Here is an 18618-nt window from a genome sequence, read left to right as displayed (position 1 = left end):
AGGGGTCCCTTGCCTGGCCCCTCCCCTCCCAGCCATTTTTTGTCACACCCAGCCTCAATATATAGTTATGTAAAAATGTTGTTCACCTTTTTTCAACATTATTATCTACATACTATAGATGCAGTTTCATGAACCACTGAAAGGAGGAAATGGCTCACATGCTTTGCCCAAGAGTGTGATAGCAACAGGCTTTTAAGGGGCTGCCAGAAAGAAGGGGGGGAGCAATGTATTTTCCAAAGCACCAGAAAAAACAAGAAGCAATGGATGGAAACTGAAAAAAGAGAGAAGCAACCTAAAACTAAGGAGAAACTTCCTAACAGTGTGAACCAATATAGGTGCAGAAATATTTCAGTCATAATTTCACATATGAAATAGCCATTCGTGTAATACAACCTGCATATTGTTCAAAACAGTCATTAGTATTATGGCTGATGTTTGACAGCAAGCCTAAAAGTCAAAGATTACAAGAGTGCTTCTTTCTCTGTGTGTATACAAAACATCACATACCAGGAATAGCATATTAAGATGGACTTATGCAGTGGTGGGTTTCAAAATTTTTTACTATTGGTCTGTGGGTGTGGCTTGGTGGTCGTGGGGTGACAGGGGAAGGATACTGCAAAATCCCCATTCCCTCCCCACCCCACTAACCTCTGGGAAAGAATCAAACTCCCCCCTCTTCATTTCCCCAAATAAAATATTACTCATAAGAAAAGGCTCCCAGAAAAGCAAGGAAAAATCAAGCTGCTAACAAGGAACCTGCCTGATACTCATTCCATATTCCTGCCAGCTGCATAAAGATAATAGAAAGTGGAAGCCGGAAGTTCGGCTCCATTTACAAGCTGGCAGAAAACTCATTCAAGACAGATATTTCACAATGGAAATCACCCAAACTTTTTAGAAACACAAAGCCCATGTTGCACAAACCCCGAAACTTCAAAAACATAGAACCATATAAGAATCCTTCTTCTTATCCAGTTTGTTGTTCAGTTGACCCAGAAATGAACGGCTGAATGTCACTTTGCTTCTGCAAGTAAGAACCTCCTTACAGCAGCTGCGTCAATTTAAAGCAACCTCATCTTTCCCCCCCCCCTCTTTTGCCAAGTGATCTCCTGGTTGAGAAGCAAGTCCTGATTTTTTCATTCTAGCAATCAGTTGGGGGGGGGGGCGCTTCTTGGCTCTCAATTTAAAGCGATGGTGTCTTGTTTTCTTTTTCTCTTCTTTTTCAAGTGAGCACTGATTTTTTCCTTTTAGCCAATTTGCTGGGAGTCGGGAGGCAGCAAATAGATTGGGGGCAGAGGTGGCATTTATCGGTTCTCTGAATTACTCAAAATGTTTACTACCGGTTCACAAGAACCGGGGAGAACTGGTAGCAACCCACCACTGTTCTGGGTCAATTCATTTACATAGTAATACTTATTAAGTTCCTAATTTCTACCTCTTTTATCCAGCCATTAACAAAACAAGTCCTAGGTTCAAAAATATTCTGTGTTCTTTTCTTTTGGTGTGCTGATAAAAAATATAATTTCCCAATTTTTGGATATTATAATGCTATTTTTTTATGCGGGTTTCTTCAAGGCAAATTATACCCTTTCCAATTTTTGCAATTGTGTAAAAAAAATATATCCTTTTTAAGGGGGAGTTCAATCCGTTTATATTCATTGACAGCATTCCACTTGCCTTCTCCACCTTCTTTACTTACCAGTATATATAGATTCTATTTTCCTAGTTGTTGCCTGCTTCTGTTCTTTTACCCTTGCTCCTTTTTGATCTGCCTTTTCTGTTTCTCCTTCTTCTCAGCGTAGATTTCTCTCTTCTACTGTTAGTTCCTCCTGTCTTTTATATTCCACTTTTTCTTTCCCCTCAGGCGAGGCTATATCATAAAATTCTGTTGCCTTATAGAATCCAGTCTCTATCTTTTACCATCCCAATTGATTAAAATTCCCTCTGGAATCAGCATCAAAAATTTACTTCTTTTTCAATTAATTTAATAGTCAAAAATTTATATTGCTTCCGTGAAACTCTTACCCACCTAGGGATCTGTTTCAGAACCACAATCTCTTTTCCTCTATATTATAATGGATCATCTCTTACCTTTTTCAATATTTCATCTCTTACTGATTTTTTCACAAATCTCACATGTACCTCCCTAGTGACATTATGTCTCTTTGCATAGCTTGAATTTATTCTAAATATTTCATCTATCTTTCCTCCACCCCCTCTCTTGTTTCCCTATCTCTAGGGCACCCACTAAGAACTCTATAATTAGTGCCAGGAGCTTTTCTTTATCTTCATATATGTCTGGTTCTTAAAAAGTGTGCTACTTTTTCAATTTCTAAAACTATGATTGTATCCTTCAGATTTTTATTTGCTTGTTTATTTGGTTTATTTCTTCTAATTTTTGTTCTGCTTCTTCTTATTTGTCCTCTATTTTCTGTATTCTCTGTTCATTTTAGGTGTTTCTAACAAGTTCTATGTATAGGTTCAAGAAGATCTTGAGGTGGATCCCTTTCTAATCTAATCTTTGTATACCATATATTTTTAATAATGACTTTTTTGACATGTTTATTGTTTTATATCTTTGTTGGGGTGTACCATCTATGTAATTTCTTGTGAGATGGTTAGCCATATAAATTTGATAAATAAACATAATCCTTTGGAAAATAGATACAGATAGTGCTTGAATTACAGTCATTTGTTTAGTGACCATTTGAAGTTCAACAGCACTGACAAAAGTGACTTACGACCATTTTTCACATTTATGACCGTTGCAGCATCTCCAAGGTAACGTGATCAAAATTAGGATGCTTTGCCACTGGTTCATATTTATGATGGCTGCAGTGTCCCAAAGTCATGTAATTATCTTTTGGGACCTTCTGACAAGCAAATTCAATGGGAAGGCAGTTTCACTTAACAACTTTGTTACTAACTTAAGCAACTGCAGTGATTCGTTTAATAACTGCAGCAAGAAAGATCATAAAATGAGGCAACACTCACTTAACTCTCATTTATCAGCAAAAAATTTGAACGAACTTGTGGTCGTAAGTTGAGGACTACCTGTACCATCTGCCTCTCAGCTCCATAAAGATAATTACATAGTCCAAATTTGAATATTCCAAATTATTGGTTCTTTTAGCATGCTAAAATATTTTCTTGACTATAATTCATGGACTAAAACATAATCATATGAGTTTTTTTGTGAGAGGACGGTAACTTCAAGTCAATGTTGACTCCTGGCAATTGCCTAGACATTTTTTTCTTTGTAAAATTTTTGAAGGGGTTTTCCATTCCTTCTCTTTCTATGAAAGACTGCCTGTCATAGTCACCCAGTTAGCTTTGTGCCAAAGGTGAGACTAGAATTCCCATACTACCAGTTTTTACTCTGATCCTTTAATCATTACACCAAACTATTTTCTAAGTCATAGTTTAACCTAAAAAAAAATAATCTGTTGAATTAAAGCAATCCAATCTTCTAATTTAAGCAGTGCTCTTATTTCATCATATTTTTGTTAGTTTCTAGTTTATTTTGATTTTTTTAAAAATTGTCCGGTAAAATACAGAAGCATCATCAAATTATCAATACAAGAATTCTAACTATTCTAAAGCTGTAGCTGTGGGGCAATTAAGCCTACACGTCAGTTACTATTGTTTTGCTTTAGTCACTATTGTTTTGCTGAGTTACATCTATAAATATAGAAGAGACCATGGTTGGGAGTTATTTTTAACAACTAAATTTACTTTTTCTTAAGCTTCTTTCTCTTTCACTTCACTGCCATATACATTTTATATAAACATGGTTTACACAATTCAAAATTAACAAAATACCTAAAGGGAAAATAGTGTTTAATACTTAATTCAGAATATTAGCTGGAACAATGTTTAATGTTTCATTAAATATTTAATAATTCATAACAAAAACAAGAGTAACAATAAAACCAAATAACATTTTTAAAAAAATGTTTTTTTAAAACATTTTTTACCAGCAAAAGATGGTAAAACTGAGCAATAACAACAACAATAAAATGGGCACACTGAAGGGGCTTCAGTCACCTTAATAAAGAGCCAGATCTTCAGGACTGTGAAAGAACAGTAATGTGGGTCTCAGATGGGACCTCATTATCTAAAAGAAGAAAAGTTTAAAGATTTGGATGAAAAATAACTGTGGTAGACATAACATGAATCTTCTGAAATATTCATTAGTATGAATCTTCTTTATTTTATAGGTGAGTGGAATTCGTGACCTGATACCAGGTTCTGTCATTGATGCTACAATGTTCAATCCTTGTGGGTATTCAATGAATGGGATGAAAACAGATGTGAGTGATATTTTTTTTCTAAATTCCATTAAGTATTTTCAAAAACAATGTAACTACATTAAAAATACTAACATAGGTTATTTATTTTGCTCCTCTCCAGGGAACTTACTGGACTATTCACATCACTCCAGAACCAGAGTTCTCATATGTTAGTTTTGAAACAAACATAAGTCAGACATCCTACGATGACCTAGTTAGGAAGGTCATAGACATTTTTAAGCCAGGAAAATTTGTGACAACTCTCTTTGTTAATCAGGTAAATATATTTACTTTGGGAACATGGGACAATCTTTTAGATACGTTTTTAAAAAACTCCTAAGTTACATAATTGAATTGAGTGTTTAGTTTGGGAGTAGAAATCATAACCAGTCCCCATCCATACAGAAGTAAATGAATACAGTAACTGAATCTGTAATAGTTAAAGGGAATCACCCATCCTCCAATTGACTTAACGTCTTTATCAATTAAGGGAAAGTAGTTGAATTTCATCATAACAGACTTACTTGGCATACGTTTCTATGGCTATAGCCACCTCATTTAATGCAATCCTTACAAATTTATATGTGGTAAATGTTATGCGCCCAGTAGAAATTCAGAGATGTAAATTTGAGGCATATGCATTCTCAATTATTATACATATCCTTAAGATAGATGATTTATGGAAATAGAGCTGTTCTGTGGGATAGTACCTAAAGTTGCTTCCACCATAATCAGTTTCTCAGAAATCAGCAATTGCTGCATAGTCACTGTATTCTGATGTAAAATTTGCTAATTTTAAAGTTACTTAATGTAATTTTTTGATTTTGAATAATTCTTGTAAAGCTATAAGTTGCTGATCTTTATGCAGTTGATTTGTGAAAGGGATCATCTCAGTTTTACATATCCAGAAGATTGCTGCATATAAATTCAATAAGTAGTCAAGTGCATATATCCTTATATTCTACTTGTTTATTAATCTGGTTGTTCTGTCTTTCTTGTACATATTTTCTAACAGATATAGTCTGTGGTTTTGGGAAGCCAGGAGAAATGCTCAATTCTTACTGAGTTCTTAATAGGGTTAATCCCTCAGATACATTATTTTGTGCTGGTTTTCCTGACTTCTAAAATTCCTGAGTTTAATTGTTAAATCTATGTTAATTTCATTTTTTTTTATTGAAAAAGTTTTTACAAAAAAAAAATATTCCCCCGTCCCCCCCTCTATCCTCCCTCCCCCCTCCCTTCAACCCCCCCCCCCGGGGACTTCCCGGAACAAACACAAGGTATAGTTAAAAATAAAACAAACATATGCTAAAAATTCTCCCTCCTAACTCAGTTATACTCCTGCATTTCTCATCCAATCCTCGCTTCCCCCAATGCAATCAGAAATATGTTAATTCATTTTTAAATGAAATTTTTAAAAGGGCCTTTGGTGGCTCAACAGACTAATGCAGTCTGTTATTAACAGCAGCTGCTTGCAATTACTGCAGGTTCAAGTCCCACCAGGCCCAAGGTTGACTCAGCCTTCCATCCTTTATAAGGTAGGTAAAATGAGGACCCAGATTGTTGGGGGCAATAAGTTGACTTTGTATGTAATATACAAATGGATGAAGACTATTGCTTGACATAGTGTAAGCCGCCCTGAGTCTTCGGAGAAGGGCAGGATATAAATGCAAATAAATAAATAAATAAATAATGATCCTTTTCATCTATCACCATTGTGGAAATAACATATCCTTTCTAATCAGGTATTTTTTGCTATTCTGTTTTTTGTTTTACATAATCTTATCAATCTCGAAATTATTGTGAAACATTTCTATTCCCACACATTCATTCTCTTGTTCTCTTTCAAATAATTATACCTAGCAGCTCTGGCTCTTGTCACTCAGCTCCCAAACTGAGTTCTTATACAGGACAGTACATATCATAATAATGCTTAAAGCGCCAGAGCACACACTGTTCTGTTGTTGAAGGTAGTTATTTCTACACATTGTAATATTCCAAAGCTGTTTTTAAATGTTTAATTAGTTTTCTCCAAGATTTTACTACCTTTCCTTTCTTCTAGAGCTCAAAATGTCGCACCGTGTTTTCTTCAGCCCAGAAGATTGAAGGTTTTAAGCGTCTTGATCGCCAGATTGCCCAGTTTAATGACTACAACTTCGTTTTTACCAGTTTTGCCAAGAATAAGCAGCAAAGTTGATTAGGAGGAATGAAGAAGAAAAAACGCAAAAATATACCCAATAGAGGTGGTGGTGGTTGCTTTCTAGTAAATGATACAAGGGGCCATATTTTTCATATCCACCTCGTAGTTGCAGAAAGCCCTAGATGTAATCATAGTATAATTTTCAATTGTATGCATTATTATAACAGAGTTTTAGATATATTGCATGAACACTCTCTTCTGTGTTTAGGTATTCTATTTCACTTTTGCTGTGAAACTGAAGCGCATGTAGAAACATTTTACTGTATGAGACTCTACAGCATTTATAAAAACAACTCAAATAGGTTTACATGCAACATAGTTTTTCTCCAAGTATCACCAAAAATTCCCCACAGACAAGGATTTCGTCCTCATTAGAATTTCCCCTAGACTTCCTTAACTAAAAGACTTAGTTGCCTAAATTTTTTTCATTTGTATGCTGTAACAAATTTTAAAACAATTATTGAATGTGTGGTTTCTAATTGGCACATTTTTGCAACAACTGAATAACAGATTAAAACACAGTTTAAGATGTTGAAACTGATACCGGTAGAACAAAACTGGTTACACTTAATGGGATATTTTAACTTTAAAAATATCGAACAATTTTTATCACATTGGATTTGCATACAATTCTACAATGAATTGAAGTGGCAATTTGCTGTGGTTAGCACATTACCTTTTCACCTATGGGTGAAAATGTATTTGTTCATTTGTCAACACATTTTCACAGTTGTGTAATTTTTGGCAAATCCATTCTTGCTCCATCTTCTTTGTTTAAAGGCAACCCATAGCAATTGGTGGCAGTCGCTGGACATCTGTTTTAAGTATATAAACAAAATTTTGATAATTAAGGACACAGTTGATTCCAGGCTTTTCACAGAGTTCAGATGCAGTTTTGGCATCTAGGAACCTAATCAGTTAGGAGATTGGTGCGCTTTATGGTAATTTTAACAGAGAAATTTGGTAGAAAACGGTGAAACGTGATTTCAAACTACTGCACAAAATAGCTGCCGTTTCTTACTGTGAAATATGCTGGCTCAAATGTTAACTTTATATTAATTCAAACACAGGCCCTTCCACTCTGTAATGTCCTGTGACAACAATGCATGTGATGTTTAAGCTAAATTTAGCAATATTGTGACTTCATCTGTGTTTCTTCCTAATTAATATGCAGTTCTTTTTTACATGGTGTAGAAGGCATTGGGTGATTTCACTGCAGTAAGCAAATATGAGGAGCCTAAATACAGTCATGTAAAACATTTATATGTAAGTACATTAGTAACAAAATAGACATGGATATTGCTTCATGGATATTAAATGCAAGTTCCTGAGAGAGCATGTTCAGTCACCTCAAATGCTGTGGGATTTCAGCTGTTGAGACCAGCAAATCTTATAGATGTGTCATTCTAATCCTTGGCTATGTTTTTGATTATGAGTGTTTTGTTCCTTTTGTATTTATAAAGGAAACATTTTTAGTGTTTCTATGTTATTAAACCTACTTGCTTGGAAATCAAGCAATTGGAATATTTTTTTCCTACCAAAATCAATAAATGTTGTTTCTGTGTAGCACCTAGCAGTTTATGGTGCTTTTGCTTTTTAAGGGCCAATTTTTCAAATGTTTTTATAACGAGTACTCCAAGTAAATAGCACTCTTTGACTTGAGATCTGTTCAACTACAGATTCCTTGAAGTAATGTTGGAAATGCAGAACTTATACATAAGCCTTGGATAGATATAAAGCAGTTCAATGGATCTTCATGAATTAGTAGGCTGAACAAAATGGGAGGGGGATATGTTTGGTGTTTAAAATGATCTCTGGTGTTAGACATGGAACATTAAAATGTACAAAGATATATCTGTACCAGAAATCATAATGCTTCAATAAAAGTTTGCTTTCTAAGCTGTTGCAAATAGTAAAAATGCTACTACCCTGACTTAGATAATTCTGCTATCAAAGCCTTGATACGAATTAACAGATGTTACCTGTATTTTCTCAATAGTCCCTATGTGCTACTGAATGCCAGGGTGATTCAAGAAGATTAAATCTACTGGAAATGCTACTCTTGTTAATCAAACTAGAACTCTGTTTCTATTCAATGAAAAAGCATGATGATTAAGAATGAAAGCTGATATTAAAGATCTTTAAAAATATCTCAAATTGTAATACTGTATAATCAATGTTAGAATGTTGTAAAGCTTTATGAGATTTTTACTACCCTCTTTAATTTTAAAGACTGGTTTATTGTTCAGAGGTAAAAAATTCTGAAATCTTCAAAGCTGAATTTACAGATACGCCATATCTTGGAGAGTGTAAGGAGCAAAGTCATATGTGTTCTACTGCTTATTTTTTACTTACTATAACATTTTAACATACATTAGTCTATATTCGACTGTGTAGCTCTTGACTTTGTGCCCTCATGTATGAATTCCTATTTACAAATCTTACAGGCTATTCCAATCAGAACTGTGTGGTATGCACAGGTTTGCAATTGGCCTCTACAATATAACTTCAGAATCCATAAATTTTCATTTAATTGGACTCCATCTGAAGTCAGAAATTCAGGACTTCAAGAGAGTGTTGTTTCTTTTTTTAAAAAAAAGAGCAAAACAGCATATCAAGTAGGAAACAAAACTCAGTGAGACAGACCGAGGTTCGTGAGGGTATTCCCCAAAAAAATTCACTATTGACCCCACCACTCCATCCATCTCAAGGCACATGTTCCTACCCATTCATCAGCTGTGAGGCATAACAGATGGGGAGACAGTTATGAGATTTATAGGGGTGACAAAAGAATGACTATAAGCATGATTTTAAAAATACAGTAGCATTGCAAAAAGCATTGCTTTATTAAAGATAGTATACATTGGTAGGTTTTTATTTTTAGATCTTGCCACCAGTTGATAATGGAACCATATATAATTGACAGGGACCTGATTATTTACCCTCTGAAGTAAATTTCTTGGATAACAGAAAAATATGTAAATATTACCTATAACTTTGCTCTGGTAGTGCTCTGCTATACTGATTTAAAACATTAAAAAAAATCTGGTATTCTTTCTCCAGTATTGCTTTCCCATCTGAGGAAATTTCAGGGATTGAATTTCTGCCTTTTAACTTTGGTTAATCACTGAGCTTGCACAATCTATGAAGAGGCTAAAACATGTTGGACTAAGATAAAATGTGGTTGGGTAATCGTTAGTTCGATATTTTGCATGAACTTAATTCATAATATAGTAATTGTCAGGACCAGAAATGCACAAACTAGATAAAAATGTTCATTACAGTAGTCCTTGGCTTAAGACTGTAATGGAATGTGCCCATTACAGTCGTATATCATGATGGTTGTAAAAAAGGGTCATGTGATTTTTAATGTTTTTGTGGCAAATGTGGCAGTTGTAAAACAAACACGGAGTTAAGTGAATCTATTGTTTATTATAGTGTGATTTTGCTGAGAACAGTCACATGACGAGAGGATGTTATAAGTAGCCATAAATGTAGCCATGTTGCTAAGAGCCTCTTGAACTATGGTCATGTGATTACAGGGGTGGTGGGGAACTGACCATCGAAACTTCAGAACCAGATTGTAAGCCCTGTTTTCCAGATAGGTTATCACTTTGGTCATTAAGTGACAGCTATAAATCAAGGACTACCTGCATATGGTTCACTATGTTGTGGCAAGTCAGAACATGATGGCTGATGTATCTACAAAATCTGACTTCAAAACCAAGATTTTTTTTTAATGGCAATTTAAAACGCTTATACAGAATCAAGTTTATTTATTAGGCCATATATATAAAAGCGGTGGCTCAGGGGCTAGGACGTTGAGCTTGTTGATCGAAAGGTTGGCAGCTCAGAGGTTTGAATCCCTAGTGCTGCCGTGTAACGGGGTGAGCTCCCGTTATTTGTCCCAGCTTCTGCCAACCTAGCAGTTTCGAAAGCACATAAAAATGCAAGTAGAAAAAATAGGGACCACCTTTGGTGGGAAGGTAACAGGGTTCCGTGCGCCTTTGGCATTGAGTCATGCCGGCCACATGACCACAGAGACGTCTTCGGACAGTGCTGGCTCTTTGGCTTTGAAAGGGAGATGAGCACCACCCCCTAGAATCAGCAACGACTAGCATGTATGTGTGAGGGGAACCTTTACTTTTACTATAAACTTAGATATGCTAAGACAGACCAAGTAAAAGCATATATGATAAACTGGATGCAAAACTTAAAAGACCCAATAAAATAACAGGAAGAAATTGTGGAACAAATCAATATTTACAAACTATGCTTTTAGACAGAACTGATATAAAATGTTTTACAGATAATATTCAACTCTGTCAATAATTGTTAATGGACAACTCTTATACAATAATAATAAATGCTGGAACTATCATGCGACAGAAGGAACACCCAAAAGTATTGAAAATTGAAAAAACACACTGCATAGTTCAGAGAATCTTAAGGAACAAATTGGAAATGAAATCACTTTTTTCCTGAGTTAAGTATAATTTCAGAACATCATAAAAACATTTTTACTATTACAACTGTTTCCACCAATTTTTCATTACTGGCACATGATAATTTTTATCCATGTTCCAGTGAATCATTTTGGTGACTGCAGCCTTCCATCCTTCCAAATAAAATGAAGACCCAGGTTGTTGAGGGCAATATGCTGACTGTAAACCATAGTGGCATGTGAATCTTAAGTGCTATTGCAATTGTTCATAATCACTTCGTGCGATCTTGCACGAGCTGAGTATATATGACAATACTACTTCTTCTGCCTCTGCACAATCTGCAATTTGAATCATTTAGTGATTTTTTTTCAATTCTAGCCTTGGCTGCATTGGTTCAAATAGTTTGCTTTTGCACAGCCAAAATCAAGCTTCCAGTTTCTCTTTTAAGTGTTCCAATTATAAGCCATTGCTAGGTTTTATCTTCGTACACTTTCCTCTCGATCTTTTGTAGAAATTGATCATGTAATGCTTTTCCTTCCCCACATTCTGTTCTTGTTTGTATTACATCATTTTGATAGTCATGTTTTATTTCCTGCACATTCAATAAGTTTCAATTTTTAATTTACATTGGTGCTTGTTCTTGATTTTTATATAATCAGCCAATGCATGTTTTTTTTCCTTCAACAATTTGACCTGAAGTAAATCTCTGCCTCCATTTCTGCAGGGCAGGTATAATCCATATCACAGTGGAGATGTAACACATGATTAATACTCATTAGCTATTTCTGTCCCAATTGTCCAGCTCAGCTGGTTTTCAGCTAATAATTCTAGCAATGATTGTATCACAAGTATGGCCCAGGCTTTGATAGTTTTTACCAATTTTATTTTATTTTAAAAAATACATGGCATAGAACTTTTAGTTGTTTTTAGGATTTTAAATTTTTAATTAGCTTTTTGGGATTTTAAATGTATTTTTAAATTTGGGCTAATTTAAATAAGTTTTTTAACTAGTGTTTTACTTTACTGTGTGTATTTGATTGTTATTTTTATCCTGCCTGTTCACCGCCCTGAGTCCTTCGGGAGAAGGGCGGTATACAAATTAAAATATTATTATTATTAAATATAAAAATTATAAAGCCAATCACTTTGTTGTAAAAGTATCAGCTACACAACTGCAATTGTATTTCCCATCCCTAGTGATGCTAATGGGCAGAGATATTCCCCACCCTATGTTCACAAGTAACTTTCTTACAACAAATCACCGATAAAGCAGATTCATAAAGGTGTTTTGCATAAATAAAATGATAGGATGTGGGAACAACAAAGTATAAATCGCAGGACAAAGAGAGAAATATATTTTTTTGCCAAGCCCTCAACCACCCTTCTTTAAAAATTAAAATCCGGGAGGCTGCTTCTGATTGATGGATTAAGCGCACACAAAATTATCGCCGACTCTTAATGACCATCGAAATTGATGTTCTCCATCTGTCCATAGCCGCCCCTAAGTCCTACAGTTATTCATTACTACTGTAAGTTAAGTCCATCCACCTTGCTGCTTGGTCGTCTTTTTCTTCTTCCCTCCACCTTTCCCAGCAATATCGTCTTCTCCAGAGAGCTGACTCTTAACAGGATGTGTCATAACTATTTCGGAAGAAAATTCTAAGCCGAGAGACGCTTCTACCGAATGGCAAAAGGGAAAAGCCACGGCGAACTCGAGTGCGAGTGCTTCGGTCTACCCTACGCACTGATCCGCCGTTTCCCCACTCGGACTAAGTCGTGAACAAGCCATGGCTAAAACCAGGCTGCTGAGCTCAAGGTTCGCGCGAGGACCCGCAACACAAAACTCCCACCCCACCTCCGCCCGCCTGGCGGCGCTTCTGCAGCAAAAGACACGCGAGGTTTCAGCTGAGATGGCGGCGGGAGCGTCACGTGAAGCCGGCGGAGGCCCTGGCAGCATGGAAGCGGCGGCGGATGAGACACAGCGAGAGGAAGAGGTCGAGGTTGGTTTGCGGGGGAGAGAAGAGCCCGACGGGATGCGATCATTGCAAGGTGCCTCTCAACGGCAACCGTCGGGGAAGGGACTTGCTCTCCTTCGGGATTGCTGAGTCTTGGCGACGTCGCGGGGGATTTCGCTGCCCGCGGATTGCCCTGCAGCCATTGTGCCAACGCGGGAGAATATGTGTAGCTCAGGGTTGAAATGAGGGGGGTCCTTGGTGCTCGCTGAGCTCGAGGATTTCCTTGCAGACGTTTCATTACCCGAACTAGGTAACACCAGCAGCGCTAAGATGTTATCTAGTTCGGGTAATGAAAAGTCTGCAGAGAATTACAGAGCGCACCGAGGACCCTTCGCTTTTGAATAGGTGATGCTGCATGAATGACACACAACACCTGCAGCAGAATAAGGGCGCCCGCCAGCCTGTTTATAGGCTGGCTTGCTTTTAGGGAGAGAAGGGAGGGTCTTCAGCCTATTCCTTCTTAACGTGAATCCCCACCTCAGTGTAAACTCCACTTCACCCGTAAGGAGGCGCTGAGTTCTTAGCACTGCTGCGTTATCGTCCTTGTTTTGAGCCGTCTCGGCAGTTGAAAAACTCCAGCTTTTCCCAATTTGAAGCCCTTTAGATGTTTTAGACGTTGGTTCCCATAAGCCTTAACCAACACTGCTGGCTGGGCCTTGAAAACGCCACATCTGTTTAGAGAACAGTGGCTTGATTCATGAGCGATGCTCTCTGGAAGCGGAATTCTTTTCTACAGCTTGGGAGGAATCTGGATCTGAGGAGATCTCTAGCCCTTTTCCCTTTGAAAAAATGGGGGGAGGAAACACTTTACTTGGAATATAAATATCATTTCATTTGTATTTTATTTCATTAAGTGGGGGAAAAGCTGAAGGAGAGAATGGTACATATGCTGACTTGGACTCCTGGAGGAAAGAGGTTATATAAAGTTATTGTGTACTGCAGTGGTGGGTTTCAAGATTTTTTACTACCGGTTCTGTGGGTGTGGCTTCGTGGGCATGGTATGGTGTGGCTTGGTGGGCGTGGAAGAGAAAGGATACTGTAAAATCTCCATTCCCTCCCAACTCCACGGGAAGGATATTGCAAAATCTCCATTCCCACCCCAATCCAGGGGAAGGATACTGCAAAATCCACATTTCCTCCCAATCAGCTGGGACTTGGGAGGCAGAGAATAGATGGGGGTGAGGCCAGTCAGAATTTTTACTACCGATTCTCCAAATTACTCAAAATTTCTGCTACTGGTTCTCCAAAACTGGTCAGAACTTGCTGAAACCCACCTTTGGTGTACTGTCAAGTTGTTTTTGGCTCCTAATAACCATATAGATCAGGGGTCTCCAACCCCCGGGGCCATGGCGCACTACCAGGTTGTGGCCTATTTGAATCTGGGCTGTGCAAGAGGTGGGCTGGTGTGGATGTGCATCTCCATTCATGCGGGTAGCAGGCCAGCAGGCACGTGTAGAATCAGATAATGGCACAGCTCCATTCATGCGACCCTGGTCCACCACTCACTTGGCCTGGTTCCCCTCCCCCCTCCCCCAGCAAGGCCAGCTAAAAGATGGAGCTGTTAAATACACTATTTACAATGTTTTGTAATTTTCCCTCTAGGAACAATTAGTTGTGGTAGAATTGTCTGGAATAATCGATTCAGACTTTCTGGAAAAATGTGATAATAAATGCAAGATTTTGGTGAGTGTTTTTAACATAGTACAAGTTAATATATCTTTTTATTAAAAAGTACAATTGTGATTCTATTCAAAATCTTTTTAAATGGCAGGAATTAAACTGCTAAATTTGTTTCTTGCTTAACAGAGTGGGCACAAGCATGATCTTTTACTCAGCCTTTTTTTACCTACAAGAAACATTCATTGCAACAGAACACATACTTTCATTCCTTACAACAGACTACATCTTAAAATCTCTCCATACATTTTCCTTTGCTTAATCAACATTCTACTGAGTACACAAATTCACATTCTTAATCTAGATTTTTCCAATACAACTTGTAGTTATTTTCATGCTATTTTCCTTATCAAACAGAGCTTTCTTGATCTTAGATACATTGATTTCCAGATCCATGTTCCTTACTACAAGTTATCTAACATATACTGCAAAACATTTTGGCTGTAAGCCAACAAATCAGAATCATTTGTATACCAAAGTATATATACAGTATGTTCACCAACCAACATACGTCTAATATCACCACAAGTATTCTTTATACATTTATCCATATTGCACAACCAAGGGAATATCATGTATCTTGGCCCTAGTCTCTGTTTTATGATTTACTAAGTATTCTCTTTATTCTTATGGATGCTTTACTTCCTTTATATGCCATTGTTATTGCATTTAGCAACCAACCTGCTAAAGCATCCCATAATTGAAACCTGTTTATCATTGTTTTTCTATATTAAAATATACAGCATTTTTTTTCCTGTTTGTAGATTTCTTGGTGCTTTACAGAACAAAATGCTTTGCTCTGCTCACTTCCTGTTTCCTAAACTCAAATTTACCTTATTGTCATCTCTTGTACTCTTTCCATCTGAATTTGGCACAATTCCCCCTAAGTAAAAACCAGTTAGGTGTAGTAAATTTTGGTTAGTAATACTAAACACACAAGCAACAGCCCATTTTATCCAAGCTTGCTCATTCTAGAAAGCATATTCAGGGCACTGATGAATACTCATGATGTCTGGATATTCCTGCTCATTACAAATGGCAGTGATACGTGTCTGTCCATGCACAAAACATTTTGTAAATGACGTGTCATTTTTATCAATTTTAGAGACATCACCCAGCTTAGATCATGCTTTGAATTCACTGACTTCATTTCTCCCAAATATGCTTCTGCCTTTATGATTTTAGGGAATTGACACAGAGAGACCTATTTTGCAAATAGACAGATACATCTTTGCTGGTGAATATGAAGGTAAGAAAAGTAATGAATAGCCTATTTTATAAACTGTGATGTAAAGTAAAATGAACCTTAAGAACCATCTTACTCTCTTTTTGTCTTCTTTGCAATTTTTTTCTACAGAAACAGAGGGAATCTTCCTCATCCAGTCAATAAATGGATCAAAAATTAATGTATAGTTTCAAATGAGTAATTGCCTTGATTATGTAAAAAATCCTGATTGGGCAACCAAATTTAAAAATAAATCAAGGAAAAGCATGCAATTCTGTGGATAGTGAGGTTAAGCTTAGTACTAGCCACATTTGTAATTAGCCCTTATCTTTATATGTGCTCCACATAGAATATTTGACCCCAAACTGGGACAGTACCTATTAGGACAACAACTGGAAGATGCATAAGCCTCCTATCTAAAAACCAAACTTGTTTCTGTTAAGAGTTAGAGGTAGAATCTGTCTCACGTGTTATTAAAATGTCCAGGATTAAAGTCAACTTTCTAAGTGAGAGATGAACATCTTCACCTCTAAACCAGCACACTACTTAGTTACTGCACTATATACAAGTCTTTTATTGTGTTTGACCTTGGGCTGTAAATAAATTTTGAATTTATGCATGCAGACTTCTAATTCTTTCATAGAATTGAGTAAATGTTACTCTTTAAAATAAGTTTATATTTTCCCTTAGCAATTTGTTTACTCTCATCCTTAGATACTCTTGGAACATGTGTAGTGTTTGAGGAAAACCATGATCATGGTAAGCAGTACTTTGTATTTTAAATTTTCAGAATCTCAAAGTTTTTTTAAAAATGAGAAACATTCTGCTTTTTTTTTTGATTGTAGATATGGAAGGCAACCAAAAATTGCAACTAAAATATAAATGCCACACAATGAAGAAACTAAATATGACGCGGACACTTCTGATTGAGAAAAAGGAAGGGGAAGAGAACATAGGTGATTTTCAAATTCTAGAAATTCATCCTCTTTTTCTAAAACTTTTTTGTTTCCTCTGTCTAAAAATACACTTTAGGTATATCCTCAAGAACCCTTAATATCATGTATTGCTTTTTTCCTCTTTTCTGTTCAGGTTTCATATACTCTAATTGGGTTCACAGATAGTTTAAATATTATATTGCAGAATACATTGTTATAAACCATAGCAACATAACAATATTGCTTGTGTAATATTGTAAGCCAAAGCTAAATTATTGTTTTGTAAAACAGTCACAGACTGCTCTACATTGCTGTTTTCATGGCTTGTAAATACATGCTTTCTCTACACCACTTCAACAGCAAATAACTTTAATTGAGCTTTTATAAAATTGTAGCTTAGCAACTCTTTCTGTTATCCTAATGAGATCTTAACCAGTCAATCATAATATCCTGAACTGTTAATATTTATAAATTAGTTACTAAAAATGTTCCCACTCCTTAATCGATAAAATCAATTTGAGAAAAAGCAGAGTTAGTGTATGTTCTGTTTGACATCAGAATAATAATCTTGCAGATCCCTATCTACCTTCATTTATCCATTTTAACATTACTTATCAGATCTATTGCAAATTAGCTCAAATCTGCCATTATTAGAGTTCAAATCATGGTTGCCCATCATAAGAAGGACCTGTTACTGAAGATTAAGGTGATTCAAATATTTCCATTTAATGTTGTGTTTCACTTAGATTTAGAATCCTTAAATTTGGAAGTAGTGTTTTTTCTCATGTTTTGTTGTAATACCTCACCATAGCAGTCATGCAATATGCATTTTTGCAATGCAGTATTATCTTAACATGAATCTTTTTAATCAGAAGTAGCAGCCAGATAATGTTTGAATTTTGCTGTGCAGCAGTCTCAGTATGAGCATCATTTATAGAGTGGTATCATTGCTGGGAAACCAGAAAAGCGGGGATAAGAGAAGAGAGCATGGGATGAGACAGAATCTTCAATAAATGACGTTTATTTATTTTCTTCTTACTAACTCCTTCCTATCTCTTTCCCCTCATTTTAATTTGGCAGGAGGCGGCATAGAATGGCTAGATCTTAAGGACAAAGACTTCTCATACAGCAGACCAAACATGATTTGCAATTTCTTGTATGAAAAAGATGACGAAACAGCTGAATCCCAGGATAAGCTGGCAGAAGAGTCTGAAGAAGAAGCCAGTGACAAAGGAAATATGGATTGGAATTTGGAACCCGGGATTCCAGCTGACATTGCGAAGGATGATGCTGATCCTCTTTTGGATACTCCAGATCCCATCACAGAGAATCCTTCCATAGAGAATAATCAGAACATTGCTTCAGAAGAGCCTCCACATTGATATAAACTGTTTGATTGAGTAGCAGTCACTACATAGGAAAAACTGACTGATATCTGATATGTATATATGGTCATTAGAAAGACTCTGAATTTGTATGCAAATTATTTTGTGAAAGTTTTGTTAGGATCACATTCCTTTTGTGATATTGATCTAATACATTTCTCAAGTTTTCTACCTCTTTGTTAAAGGGATTGGAAAGTGGAAAGAGGCTTCCTCTGAACTTGGAAGTTCTTATTTTGATTATAGAGTCCCTTCTCTTGCCTTCTCCTAGTTACTTTTTTTGCTTTCTATCTTGTCTGGTGAAGAGTTCTGTAGAACTCAAGTTTGTTTTCTATTTTGTGATTTTTATATAATAAAAGATGCAACTCTAATAAGGACTTAGATTTTTCTTTTTGACCAATATAGCTGCCTATGCTTTTTATAATGTGAAATCATTTATCACAATTT

The 18618-nt window shown here is 36.3% G+C and overlaps 2 protein-coding genes across 4 annotated transcripts in view; both read left to right on the top strand.

Moving 5' to 3' along the window:
• The window catches only part of AMD1 (adenosylmethionine decarboxylase 1), a 30344-nt gene extending 21702 nt beyond the window's left edge, over positions 1 to 8642 (top strand). For both annotated transcript variants that reach the window (XM_058173953.1, XM_058173943.1), the window contains 3 exons: positions 4221 to 4313; positions 4414 to 4569; positions 6355 to 8642. In XM_058173953.1, coding sequence (XP_058029936.1) covers positions 4221 to 4313; positions 4414 to 4569; positions 6355 to 6489 — 384 coding nt within the window. In that variant the 3' untranslated portion in view covers positions 6490 to 8642. The remainder of the gene's footprint in view (positions 1 to 4220; positions 4314 to 4413; positions 4570 to 6354) is intronic.
• A 3539-nt stretch (positions 8643 to 12181) lies between these two features.
• GTF3C6 (general transcription factor IIIC subunit 6) lies at positions 12182 to 18545 on the top strand. Of its 2 annotated transcripts, none has more exons than XM_058173975.1 (6): positions 12182 to 12986; positions 14555 to 14635; positions 15815 to 15878; positions 16569 to 16613; positions 16700 to 16810; positions 17870 to 18545. In XM_058173975.1, exons 1-6 carry the CDS (start codon positions 12909 to 12911, stop codon positions 18169 to 18171), a joined length of 681 nt encoding a protein of 226 aa, XP_058029958.1. In that variant the 5' UTR covers positions 12182 to 12908; the 3' UTR covers positions 18172 to 18545. The 2 variants fall into 2 exon arrangements, with proteins under 2 accessions (XP_058029958.1, XP_058029948.1); XM_058173965.1 differs by having other exon boundaries at positions 12197 to 12937.
• The last annotated feature ends 73 nt before the right edge of the window (positions 18546 to 18618 follow it).

Source organism: Ahaetulla prasina, chromosome 1 (genome assembly GCF_028640845.1).
Source record: "Ahaetulla prasina isolate Xishuangbanna chromosome 1, ASM2864084v1, whole genome shotgun sequence".
In the NCBI taxonomy this organism is placed as follows: Eukaryota; Metazoa; Chordata; class Lepidosauria; order Squamata; family Colubridae; genus Ahaetulla; species Ahaetulla prasina.
The sequence above is the reverse complement of the archived record's forward strand: the minus strand, read 5'-3'. Positions and strand labels throughout refer to the sequence as shown.